This window comes from Salvelinus namaycush, chromosome 8 (genome assembly GCF_016432855.1).
Source record: "Salvelinus namaycush isolate Seneca chromosome 8, SaNama_1.0, whole genome shotgun sequence".
Taxonomy (NCBI): Eukaryota; Metazoa; Chordata; class Actinopteri; order Salmoniformes; family Salmonidae; genus Salvelinus; species Salvelinus namaycush.
Genome location: NC_052314.1, coordinates 18983910 through 19003909, shown reverse-complemented (window position 1 = coordinate 19003909; position 20000 = coordinate 18983910). Strand labels below are relative to the sequence as shown.

The 20000-nt window shown below is 47.8% G+C and overlaps 1 protein-coding gene across 1 annotated transcript in view; it reads right to left on the bottom strand.

Annotated features, from left to right (window-relative positions):
- The window catches only part of LOC120052055 (metalloprotease TIKI2-like), an 83663-nt gene that overhangs the window by 2016 nt on the left and 61647 nt on the right, over positions 1–20000 (bottom strand). Inside the window, exon 3 of the mRNA XM_038998917.1 lies at positions 6064–6210. Coding sequence (XP_038854845.1) covers positions 6064–6210 — 147 coding nt within the window. The remainder of the gene's footprint in view (positions 1–6063; positions 6211–20000) is intronic.

The window sequence follows — 20000 nt, the reverse complement described above, 5'->3', positions numbered from 1 at the left end:
CATGCAGTCTCTATCTCACACACTCCCCAAAACACTCTCACCCCTCTCTCCCATCTTACACACTCATAATCTCCTCTCTCTGTCTCTCTCTCACCAATAATCTCTGTCTGTCTCTATCTGTCACCTCTCTCTCTCTTAATCTCCTCTCTCTCTCTCTCTCTCTCTCTCTCTCTCGCAGTGCATGCTGGGAGTTTTTTGGAGTTTGAGTGTTTGGTGTGGAGGGCTCTGTCCTAACTTCAAAGTTAGGGTGGAAGAGGACAGAGTTAGTTTCCTGGGGTTTGGAAGATGTGGTGTGCGCTATGGCTTCTCAGCCTAGCACGGAGGAGACGCTGTCGATACGGCATGAATTCAGGTGTGTTCCTGAGAATAGAGTTAAAGTGGAGGAGGTTCTGCTTGCAGTCGGTGAACAGGTATGAGCTGAATTTATACATTCTGCTTCTAGAATGAACAAAGCTGTGGTTGTGTTCATGAAAAGAGCAAATTTGGTTGGTAGGCTAATTGCTAGTGGAATATTTGTAAGGGTGTGTTGGTGCCAATTTCACCTCTTTCTACCCCTTCGACAAGGGTAGTAGTTGCAAATTTGCCTTCGTTTATTATGGATGATCAAATCAGGAAAGAGCTGAGTCGTTTTGGTAAACCTGTCGGCAGGTTTTCAGGCAGATGCCGTTAAGCACGTTGTTTCGTTCCGGAGGCAAGTGTTTATGTTTCTGAATAACAATGAACAACAGCTAAATGTGCAATTTAAAGTGAGGCATGGTGAGGGGCTCTACGCAGGGTTTGCCAGCACAGATAGTCTACGGTGTTTTGAGTGTGGGAATTTGGGGAATAAGAGCTTTGCGTGCCCACATAAAGGCCGTAGACAAGGTGAGGGCACAAGCGCCAGTGGGGGAAATCGAGGTCAACGTGCAGGGGGCAATGAGATGCAGACAGCAGAGGCTGGGCCTAGTCATGCTATGGATGGTGGTGTAGATGAGGCTGTGTCTAGTCAGGCTAGAGATGGTGGGGTAGCTGAGGCTGGGTGTAGTCATGCTATGGATGGTGGTGTAGTGGAGGCTGGGTCTAGTCATGCTATGGATGGTGGTGTAGAGGAGGCTGGGTCTAGTCAGGCTAGAGATGATGGGGTAGCGGAGGCTGGGTCTAGTCAGGCTAGAGATGGTGGGGTAGCTGAGGCTGGGCCTAGTCATGCTATGGATGGTGGTGTAGATGAGGCTGGGTCTAGTCAGGTTATGCTAGTGGATGAAGAGAGTATAGTGGGGAAGTGTAAGAGACTAGGGGGGAGGAGGAGGGTGTCAAGCAGAAAAGGAAAAAGGGTGTCGTCAAAAGCACCATGGAACCTTTTCCTGGTGCTGGGGGGGAGGCCCTGACCAGAGAGGAAGGGCAGGTGGTCAGGATGGGAGATGGAGAGGAGTAAGTGAATCTGAGGAAGAGGACGATGAGGAGTTATTTTTTTCAGACTCCTCTTCAATGGGTCCGGAGCTGACAGCCAGTCAAGCAGAAGGGTCAAAATACACGTTGAGGGAACTGACAAGGTTCCTGAATGAGACCAAGGGGAAAAAAGTTACGGCTTTTTTTCTGATCCAAGAAAGTTTGTAAGATCAGTACAACATGCTATGAAAAATGAGGGGCATGGTGTCCTCTCACCCAGGAAACGGTTTATGTTGAGGAAGTGGGTCACAACAGTGCGTAAGGGTCTACCTTCAGACACTTTAGATGTATAGTTTCTTTCTGGCACTGGGGCTTTTTGAGCTTTGCTATTGGTCTCTTTCTTTGCTGGCTTTTCTCACACTTCTTATGGAGACTCTTCGGGTAGGATCGCTCAATATAAATGGCGCCAGAGATGCGGGAAAGAGGAGTGTGTTGGGTGAATATGTAAAACAAAAAAAAGTATGGGTGTTATTTCTGCAGGAGACGCATAGTGAATGTGGTGAATGAAGTCAATTGGGGGCTCTGGTGGAAAGGGGCAAGTGTATTGAGCCATGGGACAAATTTTTGTGCAAAAATTTGCTCCTCATAGGAGGTGTGTAGGGAGTAGGTTGCTTGTTGTAAAAGCAGAAATTAACAACATAGGTGTTGTCTTTATAAATGTGTATGCACCTAACACAGGGAGAGAGAGGGGGGTTCTATTTGGGTTCCTTAGACAGGAACTCTCACAGGTAGCGCCTGAGGAGACGCTGGTGGTCGCCGGGGACTGGAACTGTACAAAGGATTTTACGAAAGACAGAAATGGGGAAGAGCCTCATTTAGTGTCAGTGGGAGTGTTAAGGGACATCATTAATTAGTTCGACCTAGTGGATGTTTGGAGAACTAAACATCCCAACACAAGACAGTATACATGGGTGAAGATTTTTGGGGCTAGGGTGAGTGCAGCCCGACTTGATCGGTTTAACATGTCCAGGAATCGGAGCAATAGGCTGTTGGGTGCTACCATTCTCCCGATGGGGTTTTCGGATCACCACATAACCATGGCTCGGCTGTCTATTTCACCAGGGCCCCGGCAGGCATCCTATTGGAAGTTTAATGTAAAGCTCTTACAAGATGCCACTTTTTGCTTAGGTTTCCAGACCTTTTGGGAAAGGTGGGGGCAGCGAAGAGAGGAGTATGAGTCTCTGAGTCAATGGTGGGATGTGGGGAAAGTCCAAACTCAATTTTTCTATCAACAGTATACAGCTTTCTCATCCTCAGAGGCTAGGAGAGTATTGGAGGAACTCGGGCGTAGTATCAGTGAGGAGGAGGTAGAGCTGGTGGGGCAAGGCAATGTAGGCCTCCAGGCTAATTTAGCTGAATTACGTAGGGACCTGGGTAGTTTTTTCCAGGTTAAAGCAAAGGGAGCACTTGTAAGAGCTAGGTTCTCCATGCTCAAGGAGATGGATGCTCCCAGCTCCTTCTTCTTTGGTTTGGAAAGACAGAGCGGTGAAGCCAAGGGTATGCATTGTCTACGGCTCTCTGATGGGCGGGTGACCTCTGACCTCTTTTGCGTGTTACATGAATGCGTCGGGGTAGGAGAGTTGCTGATGAGCTGCCATCGGGCGTCTCTGACTCTCCTGCCCAAAAAAGGGGACTTGTATGAACTTAAGAACTGGAGGCCTGTGACATTACTCTGTGCGGCCTACAAGATATTTGCCAAGGTCCTCTCTAACAGACTGAAGTCCCATTTAGACTCGATAGTACATAAGGACCAAACATATCGTGTACCGGGATGCTCAATCACGGACAACTTGTTCTTAATCAGGGGCATGTTGGACTTGTCGAGAGGTTCTAATGTGAACTTTGGACTGGTCTCTTTTGATCAAGAAAAGGCTTTTGATAGGGTGGACCATGAATATCTGTTTAATGTGATGTCTGTGTTTGGGTTTGGGAAGAGTTTTTTTGACCTGTGTGAAGCTGTTGTATGCTGGGGCGTCATGTATGGTCAAGGTGGGAGGGGGGCTCAGTAGACCAGTCTGGGTGAGATGGGGCATTAGACAAGGATGCCCTCTATCTCGGCAGTTATATACACTAGCCATTGAGCCTTTTTTGGGACTGCTACGCAAGATACTGCAGGGAGTGTGCTGGACAGGCATGGATGTGGTGACAGGCATAGCAGTGTCAGCATATGCAGATGATGTTTCTGTGATGGTCAGGGATGGTCAGGATATGCAGGCACTAGAGAACAGTCTGAAGGTGTACGAGGGAACTTCATCAGCTAAGGTAAACTGGGGCAAGAGCAAAACTCTGTTATCTGGGGCATGGGGGGATAAGGCCCCTCCTCTGCTTCCAGGGGGTTTGCAGTGGAGTTGTGAAGGGCTTAAAGTGTTGGGGGTGTACCTGGGCTTGGAGAGGTGGGTCAGGAAGAACTGGGAGGGGCTGTTACAGGCAGTGGTGTTAAGACTGGCCAGTTGGAGGTGGCTCCTGTCCCAAGTGTCATATAGAGGGAGGGTGCTGATAATCAACAACCTGGTGGCATCTTCCCTTTGGCATAAACTGGCTGTCCTCAACTCCCCCGCCGGTCTGCTCGCAGACCTGCAACGCAAGCTGGTGGACTTTTTCTGGTCGGGCCATCACTGGCTGAGGACGGCAGTGTTGTACATGACCGTGCACGAAGGAGGACAGGGCCTGGTGGAACTGGAGAGCAGGATGGCTGCTTTCCGGCTAAAGGCGGTGCAGAGACTGCTGTACCATACTGATGTTGGCTGGAGGGAACCAGCATGCGCACTGCTGAGGAGAGCTGGAGGATTAGGGTTGGACCGGCAGCTGTTCCTCATGAAGCTGGAGAGGCTGAGTACAGCAGGTCTCTCAGATTTTTACTCTGCAGTGCTGAGGGCCTGGCAGCTGATAAGGGCCACACGACAAGGGGGTGTGGAGCCTGGGCTGTGGGTGTGGGAGGAGCCTATTTTCTACAACCCAGCCATCCCTTTGAGATCGTTTCAGTCGGCCACCCTGCAGAGGCAACTGATGGCAGCGGGTTTACAAAGGCTGGGTGACCTGAGACTGCTGGGAGGAGGGGTGGAAAACCCCGGAAGTCTTGGCACAACAAACAGGAATAACGTCTCTTAGGCTGCTGGAGAGATTCCTGGAGGAGGTCCAGGAGGCACTGTCTGAGCCGGTAAGGGGGGGGTGTTTGAGCGGCCAAAGGGGGAGGGACCACCAATGTTTCCGCCACTGCAGGTGACGGCAAAGACTGGAGACTGGCTAGGGGGTCTGGAGGATTTGTTAGATTTTAACACTCCGAGCCTGGGGGAGTTTGAAGGGGTGGGAGGTAAAGCCCTCTACAACCTCTGCGTTAAGGTTAGGAACATTAGGAGCCTAACAGGAGTGTATGTGGGGTGGAGAGTATGGTGGGTTTTAGATGGAGGGGGCTCTACAAACCCCCAGTACCAAAGAGGTCAGGGGACCTCCAGTGGAGGGTTCTTCATGGAGCCCTGGCCACTAACAGCTGGTTGGCACGGGTTGAACCGGGAATCGGGCAGGGGTGTCCTTTCTGTGTAATGAAAGAAACTGTGATTCGTGTGTTTTCTGTGTGCACCAGGTTAAAGAGAAGGGGAGGGAGCCCCATCGGTTCTCTGATGAATGAGGACCGCTAGAGCGTTTAATGAAAACAGAGAAGAAAGAGGTGGCCAGTTGGAGGGGGGGTGAACCACATGCAGATAACTTATCACAGGAAAGCCCATTAGCTGCAGTCTATCCTGACCACTCAGGAAATGTGAAATGACAGGGAAACATTTCCTCCCTTCCTCACTCCTGGTTGCAGCCCTGGCCAGGGCCTCCGTCTGCATTCTCTATTTGAACGTCCTAATTGCTCTACACCCTCTGGTGGATTGGCCTGCTCTGCTACGGCTGAGGCGGAGGAATGAGTAGGGCCCTCCGTGTTGAAATCCATTAACCTCTCCCGCCTGCGGCCCATCAGGCCCCCAGTAGATGAAGACTGAGCTGGGAGAGCATGGGGCTGGGGATTACTGTCCATTTATCAGGGAACACCTGCTACTCCGGTAGAAAGTTCATAAGGCCTGCCATAGATCAGCACAGCCAGGCACCGCCATCAACCATTAGATGGTTATAGCATGTGGTATGGAATGTTAATATGTGTTATTATTAGATAAAGACCCCAGGCTCACTGGTCTGATTTAGCGGAGGGACACAGGAGACAACTGTAGGAGACATGGTCTTTAGGGGCCAAGGATACAGAAGAGAATGTCTTATTCCATCATTTGTCTGGCCGTAATAATACACCTGTGAAGGTAAAGTGACGTAATATGCTGAAATGATCCTAATTAGATGTTGCTGATGTCGTGATCACAGATGATCATGTATGTGCCATCAGTCTGACAACATACATAATGGTACAGTGTTCATGAATGTTGAAATATGACCATACCATAATTGGTATGTCAATACAGGATTTATAGTACATGATGTGTGACGACTATAGTGTGTGGTCATAGTAAGTCACTCCTCTAAGTCTGGGCTTGATTGTTAGTTCAATCGGGTGTGTTAGTGCTGGGTAGAAACAAAAGCCTGCATCTTCAGGACCAGGATGGAATAACATGGCTTTAGCCCCTTTCCGTCTTCCAGCAATGGTGGATGTACCTGTGAGGTGTCGTGGTTGAAGATGATGGAGCTGAGGTCTCCACAATTGTAGTGTGTGATGAGGTCCTCGGTGGTGTAGGAGCCCTGCAGACTGCCTGCTCTCACACTCTCATGCTGCAGCAGGGTCTGGTTCAGGGCAAACAGCACCTGCAGAGGGAGGAACTGTTAGGGACTTGGCAGTGTGAACAATGACAGCATAACAGCACACTGTTAAAGTCTCATTTTGTTGTGGCTCACACTAACACAGGCATACTGTAGTGGAATTGTATGATTGGTAGTTTATAGAAGTTTCTTTCCATTAGTTTCCTAACGTTGCCCATCATGTGCAGACTGGCTAAAACAGACCACAAGAGGCATCGCAGAGCTCCATTTTCTCCACTTCTCCTCTCTCAGGGAAAAAGAAGGGAGAGTGGAAAAGAGGGAGACTGTCCCTTTAAAAATAGCTCTCTCAGGGCCTCAGCACCATAAATTTACAGCCCCCATTAAAATAAAAAGTAAACCCTCTTTAGAGAGAATTTATGGTGTGCAGCAGCCAGCGGGAGCTGCGACACTGCAGCTGTCCCAGACACCAGTGGTTAACAGTCCCAGCTCCCGCCCCCTCAATCCCACGGCCGCCTCTGACTGGCCTGGCAGGCCCCAGCCAGCTGTCAATCAGGGCTAAGCGTTCTGACAGGAGCGCTAGGTGGAGGGCGTGAGGAACAGAGTGGTTTACTCAGAGTACAGTAGATTGAGTTTCACACCGTCTCACATTCCGCCCACTAACACATTCATGTCCTATGGTGGTGCGGTCAGTTGATTTGCACCGTTGATTACATACGTATGACTGCATGTTACATCACCGCTGGTAACTCCTAAACCTAATTGCCTCCACCAGGGTTAGTAAAGGAAAGTGATGGCTATACCGTAAATACTGATGGTCGACATCCCGACCGCATGATTTGTGTGTAGGCTTAAGGCCTACAGCTGCACAACTGATCTACCCTAAGTCAACACACTGGTTATATGTAATAATTCACAAAATGATGTTATGTTTTTGCAATCACTTATTGAACTCATAAATGCCTTATTGTATTGTCTTTTTGAATGTTGCTTAAACTTTTTGTTACCTTAACAATGAGCTGAGCACACCCAAGTTCTAAGCTAAATTTTGTGACTCTCTTCTTTCTCAATTTAGCTTGAGAAATGTTTCTCTCTCTCTCTCTCTCTCTCTCTCTCTCTCTCTCTCTCTCTCTCTCTCTCTCTCTCTCTCTCTCTCTCTCTCTCTCGTGTGTAGTCTGAGGTCATTGTATTTGCTAACCAGTCTTCGAGGCGGTGCCTTAGTAGTGTGCCTCTGTTCTAATGAGGGGAGACAACACTAGAGAGCTGACAGCATGGATGCCTCTCTCTCCCTCTTTCCCTCTTGCTCCCTCCCTTCTTCCCTCCCTCAGTCCACTCTTTAACCTCTTCTCATATTTCCCATTGCATGCAAGCAACCCCAGGACCTCACCCAGCCTTTCTCACTGCAAAGAGAGCGGTGAGCAATCTTATTTATTTTATTAGACGTGTTTCACAGTCTATTTTCAGCCAAGGGCCCAGCGCCGTGCTGTCATCCTGCCAAAGCAGTAATCCCAAAATGGGCCTTGATCAAACCTGCGGCCTTAACGGTTAGTGCTGAGCAATTTAGTTTTTTTTAAACATTGTGAAATAATGACATTAAAAGGATTTTAGAGCTTTTTAATGGAAATTCCAAAGCCCAAAATAGTGAACATTCAATTGCCAAAACATTGAAAATATTCCATTGTCTCTGTCACAGTGTTTTCCACAAGTACATTGAGTAGCCAGCCAAATAGAAATAGTAGCCAGCCAGCCAGGCCCAAGGAGCTCTATTTTGGTGGCCTCTGGTATATACTAATGCTTAGATTCCATCTGAAATACACTGCAAAATTTACCTCCCAGATTGAAAAGATTTGTTGTGGTAATGTGTAGAAAGACATTACTTTACAATTTAAATGACTGAAAATGTATGAATTCAGTGTATTTTTAGCTGTTTTGGATATTGTCTAGGTTTCCATTTTTATTTTATTTTTTTCAGGCTGAATCTGGTAATGAATGGTGTGGCTGTTGAACAAGTTGAGGAGACTAAATTACTTGGTGTTACCTTAGATTGTAAACTGTCATGGTCAAAACAAATAGATTCAATGGTTATTACAAAGATGGGGAGAGGTCTGTCCGTAATAAAGAGATGCTCAGATTTTTTGACACCACACTAAAAAAAGCAAGTTCTGCAGGCTCTAGTTTAGTCTAATCTTGATTATTGTCCAGTTGTGTGGTCCAGTGCGGCAAGGAAATACCTAGTTAAGCTGGAGCTGGCCCAGAACAGAGCGGCACGTTTTGCTCTTAATTGTAATCAGAGGGCTGATATAAATACTATGCATGCCAGTCTCTCTTGGCTAAGAGTTGAGGAGAGACTGACTGCATCACTTCTTCTTTTTATAAGAAACATTCATGTGTTGAAAATCCCAAATTGTTTGCATAGTCAACTTACACACAGCTCTGACACACACACTCACCCCACCAGACATGCCACCAGGGGTCTTTTCACAGTCCCCAAATCCAGAACAAATTCAAGAAAATGTTCAGTATTATATAGTATTATATAGTATTATATAGTATTATATAGTATTATATAGTATTATATAGTATTATACATTGCATGGAACTTCCTTCCATCTCATATTGCTCAAATAAACAGCAAACCTGGTTTCAAAAAACAGATAAAGCAACACCTCACGACACCACGCCTCTCCCCTATTTGACCTAGATAGTTTGTGTGTGTGTATTGATATGTAGGCTACGTGTGCCTTTTTAAAAATGTATGTAGTTCTGTCCTTGAGTTGTTCTTGTCAAATGATGTTCTGTATTATGTCATTCTGTGTTATGTTTCATGTTTTGTGTGGACCCCAGGAAGAGTAGCTACTGCTTTTGCAACAGCTAATGGGGATCCTAATAAAATACCAAATACAAAAATACCAAATATTGTTCCTGCTGTGATGATTCACCATCTTCATCGAATGTTTTCATAATTTATCTTCAGATAATTGCCAATAAGCTTAGGCCTCCCAGTAGCCTATGCATATTAGGGAGCCAAATTAAGGACTCTCTCATCGATACGATTTGGTAGGCTATACTTACTGACTGACAATGCAATACAATGGACATATAACGGAAGTTACTAATGTAACTATGGCTCTACTAATTCCTGAAGACTGTCAATGTGGTTGAAAGCATGGATTACATCCCTCGCACTCCGCGTAGTTCGAGTAATAATAACAAGAAAGTCATGCTAGTGACGTGACAGCATGGGAGGATGTGCCCCCACGGTTCATATAAAACCGTACATCAGACCACGCACTCAGAGAATTTTCTCGCACAAAGATTCCGAGTGACAGGAAAGTACTGACGGTCTACCAGGTATTCGTAGAACCATAGTTACATTTGTAACTTTCGTTCTACTTCATACCTTTCAGAATGTCAGTACGGTGAAAGTATGGATGAGTCATACCAACAAGGTCGCGAGGAATTGCACTACTAACCTCTGATTTATGCATCTGTGCCACTGGAAGAATGGCAGACCTCATGGTGTGGCAGGATGTGACGTTGACCTTTTAAAATCTTGAGAACGTGCAGGGTGACGACCAGGTAGCAGTTGCGCATATCTCATTCAGGGGGATGCCTCTCAGTGCAGTCCAGGATGTGGCTACACTTCTGGTCGAGTGACATATCACACCTTCTAGGACAGGGAACCCTACACCCTTGTAGGCCTGGGTGATGACATCCACAACCCAGTGTGAAAGCCACTGCTTGGACAACGCAAGGCCTTTTGACTTACCACTGAAGCACAGAAACAACTAGTTTGACTTCCTGTAGTGCTCCGAGGCTTGCATATAGCGTTTGAGAGAACGGACTGGACACAGGAGATTTGCTCGCTTGTCCTCCTCCGCATTCTGGAGAGGAGGGGGGCAGTAGGCCAGCTCGATGGCTTGAAAAAGGCTGGATTGGGCCATAAGGTCACAGCTAGGTCATCTACCTTCCATCGTAGGCAGACAGGACTCATAGAGAGCGTGTGGAGCTCACTCACACGTTTCGCTGATGAAATAGCTAAGAGGAAAGCTGTTTCCAGAGAGAACCATTTTATGTCCAGCTCCTCCGTATGCTCGGTAGGGAGGGTTTGTCAAAGCCTCCAAAACTAGTGTCAGATCCCAGGATTTTGCGAGGACACCCCTGAGGGGATGCAGACGGTGGACACCGTCTTGCCGATTTTCCATCGCTGCCTAAATGGTTAGCCGATATGGCTGAGGCATACACATTCAAGGTAGAGGCAGAGCAACCTGAGTCCAATAAGTACAGAGCAGGACATCGGTTCCTCAGCCCTTGTAGAGCATAATTCGATAAACAGCTTACGGCAACCAGCATACATGATCCTGGATGATGGGGGTCTGGCATTCTGTAACATCTCGATAATAGCAGGATCGCAGCAGAGAGGGTCGGGCTCTTCCGGGGCCACACCCATAGCTGTAGTTGGTCTGGGCTGGGATGCCATATCCTGCAGTGAGAGCAGGTCCTGTCTGTGAGGGAGCTGCCATGGCACCCCCTCCAGAAGACGGAGGAGAGTTGGAAACCAAGGTCTCACTGGCCATCTGGGGGCTACAAGCAGCAGCCTGTGCTAAGCCTGAGAGACCCTGTGTAGCGTTGCTAAGATCAGGGGGGTTGGAGAGAAAGCATACAGTAGGTCCTCTGGCCATGTATGGGCTAAGGCATACATGCCCAGGAGGGCTCTTGGACTCTGCCAGCAAGAACCAGAGGGAGCAGTGGAATGTTTGCTCTGAGGCGAACAGGTCCACATGTGCTGCCATATCCTCGTCCCTACTTGCGGGTTTTTGATCCCCTGTAGGTGGCGGGAGCTCAGGGTTGTGGTCATGTATCTTGTGAAGATTTGAGGAGCCAGGGAGAGGCCGAAGGGTAATACTGTGAACTGGTATGCCTGGTCATGGAAGGCGTACCGCAGAAAAAGTCTGTGTTCCCGTAACACAGGAACGTGAAAGTAAGCATCCTTTAAGTCCAGGGACGTGAACTATTCCCCTGCGGCTACGGTCCGGAGAACATGTGACATGAGAAACGGGAGAACATTTGGGAAAACCTGCTTTGGGAAAAACTGCTTTAAATCCAGACCTGGACGGAAGCCTTCTCCAGGAGAGATGTAATCTTGTTGTTGAGGGTGAGTCAGGCCTCCCTCTGCCCTAACTCTGTGATGCCTGGTTTCTGGGCTGTGGGTTCCACAGCGGTGTAGCCTGATTCAGCTGTTTTCTACGTTTAGGCCCGCTCATCCGCGGGGCCGAAGAGCAGACCGGGGACCACTGGGAGCTTTCTCAGCATCCATTTGGAGTTATCGGACATTGGGGCTTGGGAAAGCCAGACCTGGCAATGAGTCACAACTAGGGTGGACATCAGTCTGCCTAGCAAACACTTGAAGAGATGTGTCATTCAGGTTGCAGAGGTCCAGGTCTGTGTGCACTGGCTGTTGCATCCTGTTCTGTGCTAGCATGAGCACTGAGAAAGATTGCAATGCGGGCCATGTGAGCCGTTGTGTCATAGGCCCATGACAGTAGCTCATCTGTGGCCCTGCAGGTCTGGGGCAGCGGGCATCATCCTTCAGAGTTTCATCTGGGGAGAGCATCGGCTCTTCTATGTATTCATCCACCTTAGGCATATGGCCCAGCCCATGTTGTTTGGCATTGCACATGGCAGATAGCATCCTACTATCCTTGCTGTGGTGGGTGAGAGCCCGCGGGTCAGCCCAGCTTCGCTAAAGGATAGCTGCAGGGGCTGTGGCTTGAGGGTCATCAAGCTTAGCTAAGGCCGCATGCAGGACAACAAGTAGTGAGGCAGAGCTTTCATCTGACCCATCTTCAGCATTGAGACTAAATGGGTCCACAACATTGGTTGGCACCTCCTTCGCCATGTTGGACGTGTCATCATCCTGGTCACTAAAGTGCCGGTTGTATGCCCGAGTGGAGAGCAGGTCATCATCATGGCTATCTGAGTCCTCTGTTCCGTCCCCAATGCTGAAGGGAGTGCTAGAAGACCCTCAACTCTGGCTAGCCGCGCTTCCCTCACCCTCACAGGCAGGATAGCGCAGTTAATGCAGGCATCAGTAAGGGCCTCATGCAGGTGGCCAACGCTTAGGCAGGCTGGGCACAGCTAAAGACCATCTTCTGCTTGTAGTTCAGCTCCACAAGAGGAGCAGCTATGCATGCCCAGCATCATGGTGATGTGGTGTTCTCTCAGCTCAGAATGTGAAGAAAAAAATTATATAATATAAATATAAAATATTTCTTATGCAATATACTAATTAATCAAATTAACTAATATAATAGTAATAGTAATAGTAATAGAGACTGTATTACAACAGATACCACAATACACAGTAAAGATAGAGAGCTACAATAATCTTGCAGGAGTTGTACAGCACCCGCCAAATAATTTCGGGTGAGGCTAGCTAGGACCACAGGGCTGGAGCAGGAGAGATATCATGTTTAAACGTAGGCTTATTTATGCGAAACACGCACAAATTGCCGTTGTTTGGTAAGCCAAGCTGACAACACACAGTGGCAACTCCTGCAGCTTGAGGGTCATCAAGCTTAGCTAAGGCCGCATGCAGGACAGCAAGTAGTGAGGCAGAGCTTTCTTCTGACCCATCTTCAGCATTGAGACTAAATGGGTCCACAACATTGGTTGGCACCTCTCACTTCGCCCTGTCATTGCTTGCTTTGTGACTGACAGGCTGTCACGCCCTGACCTTAGTTTTCTATGTTTTCGGTACTATTTTGGTCAGGTCAGGGTGTGACGAGGGTGGGTATGTGTGTTTTTGTCTCGTCTAGGGTTTTTGTTTATCTATGGAGATTTTGTATGTCTAGGTAATGTAGGTCTATGGTGGCCTGAATTGGTTCCCAATCAGAGGCAGCTGTTTATCGTTGTCTCTGATTGGGGATCCTATTTAGGTTGCCATTTTCCATTTTGGTTTTGTGGGTAGTTGTCTATGTGTAGTTGCATGTCAGCACTCAGTTATTATAGCTTCATGTTCGTTTTTGTTAGTTTGTTTACGTGTTCTTCGTTAATTAAAGAAGAATGTATTCACATCACGCTGCGCCTTGGTCTCCTCACTACGACGAACGTGACAGAACTACCCACCAAAAGAGGACCAAGCAGCGTGGTTACCTGGAGAGTTGGACATGGGAGGAAATTCTGGAAGGCAAGGGACCCTGGGGACAGACGAGAGAACATCGCCGTTCTGAGGAGGTGGCACAACGGAGCAGGCACGAGAGGCAGCCCCCCCAATTTTTGGGGGCACACGAGGAGTTTGGCTCAGTCAGATTGTAGACCTGAGCCAACTCCCCGTGCTTACCGGGTGGAGCGTCGTACTGGTCAGGCACCGTGTTATGCGGTGGAGCGCACGGTGTCTCCAGTGCACGTTAACAGCCCGGTACGCTACATCGCAGCTCCTCGCATCGGCCGGGCTAGAGTGGGCATCGAGCCAGGAGGGATGGTGCCAGCTCAGCGCATCTGGTCTCCAGTGAGTCTCCTCGGCTCGGGTTATCCTGCGCCAGCCCTACGCACGGTGTCCCCGGTTTTCCAGCACAGCCCAGTGCGGCCTGTTCCAGCTCCCCGCACTTGCCGGGCTACAGGGGGTATCCAGCCAGGACGAATTGTGCTAGCTCCACGCTCCAGACATCCGGTACGCCTCCATTGTCCAGGGTATCCTGCGCTGGCTCTGCGCAAGGTATCTCCAATGCGCCTGCACAGCCCAGTACGTCCTGTATCAGCGCCTGAAACGTGCCGGGCTGAAGTGGGTATCCAGCCAGGAGGGGATGTGCCCGCTCCACGAACGAAGCCTCCAGTGATGATCCATGGTAAGAAGCCTCCAGTGATGATCCATGGCACGAAGCCTCCAGTGATGATCCATGGCAAGAAGCCTCCAGTGATGCCTCCAGTGATGGCACGAAGCCTCCATGGCACGAAGCCTCCAGTGATGATCCATGGTAAGAAGCCTCCAGTGATGATCCATGGCACGAAGCCTCCTGTGATGATCCATGGCAAGAAGCCTCCTGTGATGATCCATGGCAAGAAGCCTCCAGTGTCGCCCTTCAGTCCGGAGCCTCCAGCGACGCCCTTCAGTCCGTAGCCTCCAGCGACGATCCCCAGTCCGGAGCCTCCAGAGACGGTCTCCAGTCCGGAGCCTCCGGCGACGGCCTCCAGTCCGGGGCCTCCGGCGACGGCCTCCAGTCCGGGGCCTCCGGCGGCGGTCCCCAGTCCGGAGCCTCAGGCGACGATCTCCAGTCCGGAGCCTCCGGCGACGATCTCCAGTCCGGAGCCTCTGGCGACGATCCCCAGTCCGGAGCCTCCGGCGACGATCCCCAGTCCGGAGCCTCTGGTGACGGTCCCCGGCAGCAACACGTGACAACACAACATGGTAGCAACACAACATAACAACAACATGGTACTATAGCAACACAACATGGTAGCAGCACAAAACATGGTACAAACATTATTGGGCACAGACAACAACACAAAGGGCAAGAAGGTAGAGACAACAATACATCACACAAAGCAGCCACAACTGTCAGTAAGCGTGTCCATGATTGGGTCTTTGAATGAAGAGATTGAGATAAAACTGTCCAGTTTGAGTGTTTGTTGCAGCTCGTTCCAGTCGCTAGCTGCCTCCATAAATCGCTAGAAGATGCATATCGTTTATTTTAGCGGGAGAGGGCTCGACGAACTAGCGAATTGAAACTGCATGAAAAGTGGAAAATGTAGCCGACTGAAAATGTTTGTGTAACTGGCTATTTGGCCGACAGCCAGCACTAATGAAGAACACTGCTGTCATGTCCACATTGGGTAGACGTCAACAGAAGAATAGGAAATTACTATGAAATAATAAAATAGTTGTGCATATTACAAAGTTTTTATTTGATTACTTTATTATTTTTAAATCCTTAGTCATCATCTAATCTCTGTTCAGACAGTAGCAGCCAGCCAGCCAGCCAGCCAGCCATCTCTGTGTGCTCCCCATACTGTACTGTCTTTAGTCATCCTATTTAGCTAGCCTGCCTAAGTGGGCTAGCCTGCCTAAGTGGGCTGGAAAGCTGTCTGACTAAATCATTGTACTAGTTCTTCAAAGTAGATGAGGCATACTTTCACAAACTGTCTCTATCCTTCTTTCTCGTCATTGTTGTGTACATTGCTCTCTCACACTTTTACGCCTTACGTAGCCGGAAAGAACAGGCGCAATGGATTGTGGTCATTATATTAGCTTATCATCAAGGACATCAACCACCCAAGCCACTGCCTGTTCACTCCGCTATCATCCAGAAGGCAAGGTCAGTACAGGTGCATCAAAGCTGGGACCGAGAGACTGAAAAACAGCTTCTACCTCCAGGCCATCAGACTGTTAAACAGCCATCACTAGCACATTAGAGGCTGTTGCCTATAGGCATTGACTAGAAATTACTGGCCACTTTAAGGAATGGAACACTAGTCACTTTAATAACGTTTACATGTCTGGCATTACTCATCTCATATGTATATACTATATTCTATACTATTCTACGGTATTAGTCACTTAATAATGTTTACATATCTTGCATTACTCATCTCATATGTATATACTGTATGCTATACTATTCTACTGTATCTTAGTCCGTTCCGCTGTGACATCGCTCATCCATATACAGTATGTATATAGTCTTAATTCATTCCTACTTAGATTTGTGTGTATTTTGGGTATATGTTGTGTCATTTGTTAGATATTACTTGTTAGATATTACTGCACTGTCGGAACTAGAAGCACAAGCATTTCGCTATATCTTCAATAACATCTGCTAATCAAGTGTACATGACCAATAACATTTGATTTGATTTTAATCAATGACCACATTTCTGGGCTGAACTAGGTTGAATATTTGCTTACTGAAAACTACTACTCCCTTCAGCCCAGCATCCCACATAGTTCTTGACTTAATTTCTATCCTGAATGATTTGATTTCTCCCTAGAGAAACGTTGTGTTGGGTTCACAAAAAAATAACTAACTAAATGGAATTCAAGTAATTGAACCATCGTTGGTCAATTAGTTGTTTAATAACCAAAACCCCCCTGATGTTGGTGTTGGTTAATTGCTCAGCACTAATACCCGCAAATATGCTTTCATTCCCCCGCACACCTCATACCTCACCAGGAAATTCCAGGACCCCCTGCCGGCTCCATAATGACAATCCCTCACATATTTATTTCTATATCGCGTGCTTGCTTTATTGTTTTCATTTTTCCTCTGGCTGGCGGGCTGAGGCACAGATGCGCATTGGCGTTGCCCAAGCCCTTGACCCACATGGCTCTCTGCCCGCCCAGGGCTTTCTACGGCTGCCAAGAGCAACACCAGAGCAGGCCCTGGGCAGAGAGAGGGCTGGGGCTGGGTGCGGGCCGGGGTGTAGGCTGGCACAACTCAACCTGCCAGCCCCTCTGGACTGCTGGGAGTTTCCTTAAACACAGCAAACTGCACCAGACACTCTGGACCTGGTGGAGGAAGAGGGGAGGAGAAAGAGAGAGAGAGAGGGGAGGGCTGTGAGTGGTCTGGTAAGTCAATATTGTTCTCACACTGCGGAGACTGCACATCTCTGTGCTCTTGCCATAGCGCCTGCACTTTGATGTGTTGAATGAGTGTGTGTGTATGTGTAGGTGTGTGAGTGTGTGCGTGCGTGCGTGTGTGCGTTGTGTGTGTGCGAGTGTGAGTGTGAGAGTGTGTATGTTGATGGACAGAGTGGCTGTCCTTCAGATGAAGTGTCTCTCTCTGCCTAAGGGACAGGCTGAAACAGGCTAGACCACAGAGGCCTGACATAGGCCATCACAGCACTTCACAAAGGTGGAGGGTGATTACGTGATGATCTCATGGAATTTAATACCACACTTTACTTCACACAGGTTACTCATCACAACACCTTCATGAGATCCTCATTAAGTAAAGATTGCATAAAGAACAAAGCTGGAAAGAGCTCCACGCTGACAGTCTTGGAACGCCAGTGAAGCATTCCAACATTTACTATGTGATCAGTGGAAAGAAAGAGCAAGAGAAAAAAAACCGAGAGAAGGTGCAGAAAAACAGCCATTTATCAACACGTGTACATAGAAGCAATTGACCTTGAAGTGTATTAAACCCTGGCTGTTTGTGTTCCTGGTTTTACGCCTAAGACTTTTACGTTGTTATAACATGTAATGAGTAGGTGCTGGTGACAAGGTGTTGGACAGCTCGCTCATGTCATCTACCTCACTTCCTTTCCTACCTCACTCCATTTCCTCCCTCACTTCCTTTCCTACCTAACTCTCTTTTCTCTTTCTCTCTCTTTTACTTAAAAAAAATTGGTTTGTTAACTCTTTATTCTCTCTCTCTCTCTCTCTCTCTCTCTCTCTCTCTCTCTCTCTCTCTCTCTCTCTCTCTCGCTCTCTCTCTCTCAAAATTCAATTCAAGGGCTTTATTGGCATGAGAAACATATGTTTACATTGCCAAAGCAAGTGAAGTAGATAAGAAACAAAAGTGAAATAAACAATAAAAATGTACAGTAAACATTACACTCACAGAAGTTCCAAAAGAATAAAGACATTTCAAATGTCATATTAGGTCTATATACAGTATTGTAACGATGTGCGAATAAAGTACAAAGGCGAAAATAAATAAACATAAATATGGGTTGTAATTACAATCTCTCTTCCCCTCTTTCTCTCTCTATATATATATATATACACAGTATATACATCTTTTTTTCTCCACTGAGGAATGAGGCACCCTTCTACCCTCTCAAAGTACATAGACGGAACAAAATAAATGAGAAAGAGAGGGAGATAATGTAAAACAAATAAGGGCAGGTCATAATGGAAGCATGTGTTATGCAGACGTAGGTTTCTCCTCTGTAGAAGTGGGCAGGGTAAGGGGCATCATTAGTGGAAGTGGGCCGTGGGTCTAAGGTGCTTAAGATGTATGACACGCATGGAGAGACCTGCCAGCATCAGGCAAGAGATCTGAGAAGGATCTGAGAAGTCTGCTCACAGATATTTAATTACCACTGATCGAGGATACATAGAGAAACAGCTTCAGGCATTCTTCCTCTCCACTGCCTGCCTCTCTCTGGGAGCTCCTTGAGGTGGTTGTGTTTCACCAGCAGACCCAGCACCCCTGACCCAGGAACATGCTCGGCTGGGCTCCGCTGGGAAGGAATGGGGCTTAGCCCAAAGGGGATCGGGTTCAGAGTGTCCTGAGACTCTGGGGGTGAGTGTGGCTGTAATAACATCCAGGGTTAGCTAGGGTTGGGAAACCAGGATCCAGACATCTCATCATACACACATCCTCCTGAGTGGTTCCACTACGGCAGATACTATAGGACCTGTGTGTGTACGTATGGTGCGTGTGGGTGCGTGTGGGTGTGTGTGCGCGTCTGGATGTGGAAGAAAACCTGTGTATCGCTGCCTTTGAAAAGACACCAGGGCACAATCCCCTAAACTCCCATAGACTCCTGGCTGATCACAAGACAGACACAGTAAAACAAAGTCTGAAAAGTCTAAATTTCCTCTTCTCACTTCCTGTCTTTATCATCTCTGCTTGATGCCTGTTTGTCATACTGAGCAAGTTATTGAGGCTCTTTCAAAACCACTGTCGTCTGATCTTTTACGTTTAGTCAGAAACGGAGATTTAGTAGGAAATGGCGATTGTGACACACAAGACCACTTCAAAGTTGTCTTTACATTCTCTGGTAGCTTCACAATTGTCTTCAACAGTAGCCCTCATACATTATATTTTTTAGGTAACCCTGTATAACCTGTCAGTGCTATAAAACCAACATGTAAACAAAAAAATGTCTTCAAATGTGATTTTCCAACTTCCAAGAATTGGCTAAATATTTTGACAACCTCTTGGCACCTCTTTTGTGTAACTTTCACTTATTTGAAGGTAAGCAATGCTTTCAACTGATAGCATCTGACAATAGCAACAGCCAGGTCCCTTACACAGTCTTTACCCTGGTTAGTACCCTATCTAGACACACACACACACACAGCCATACCATACATACCAGCTAAAACTTTTGTCCCTTCTATACATTTTTTGACAATCTTTCCGGTCAGCCAGCCTTTCCGGTTTTGACTTTCCCTTTCTCTCTATCTCTCTTCTTCCCACTCTCTCCTTCTCTCTCTCTCTCTCTCTCTCTCTCTCTCAGCCCAGGAAATCTGGGGATTACCAGGGGACAATCCCAGTAGCAGTAACTTGGTGCTCCCAGCATCTACAGAAAGCCTCCCTTTCTTCCGTCTCCTCCCCCTCTCCCTCCTGAACCAGGGTCTCCGGTGCAGAACACTGCAGGACCCTCTCAGCCTGGCGGGGGACAAATCTCATCATCCTTCTCTGTTATCCCTCCTTTTTGACCTCCTCCCTCGGGCAATCTCTCCGTCTCCTAGCCTCCGTTCCTTCCCCTCCTTCAGTCCCCCTCTTTCTCCCAGTCCAAACTCAGGCCTAGGCTCCACAGCCCCTCTCCCCGGCCCCCCTAGTCCAGTTAATAAGAACCTGTGGGGGGATCGGCCCTGCTCTCTTTACACTTGTCCACAAACAAACCCCGCTGTTTGACTTGGCAGCCCCAATACAACACCATTCATCTGTACTTTCCTGCCAGCCTGAAAATTCAGAAAATAATAAAGTATCGTTTGAGCTGCAGAGCAGCTGCCTCTTCACCATGAATACCCAGGAATGGTGTGAGAAAAGAGAAAGAGAGATTCGAATGAAAGAAGAAAGAGAGAAAGGGGTGAAATAGTGCTCAATCTTACTCTCTGTCAGTACTGCTGGGGGCTGAGGTAAGCGGAGGTGTAGAGAAAG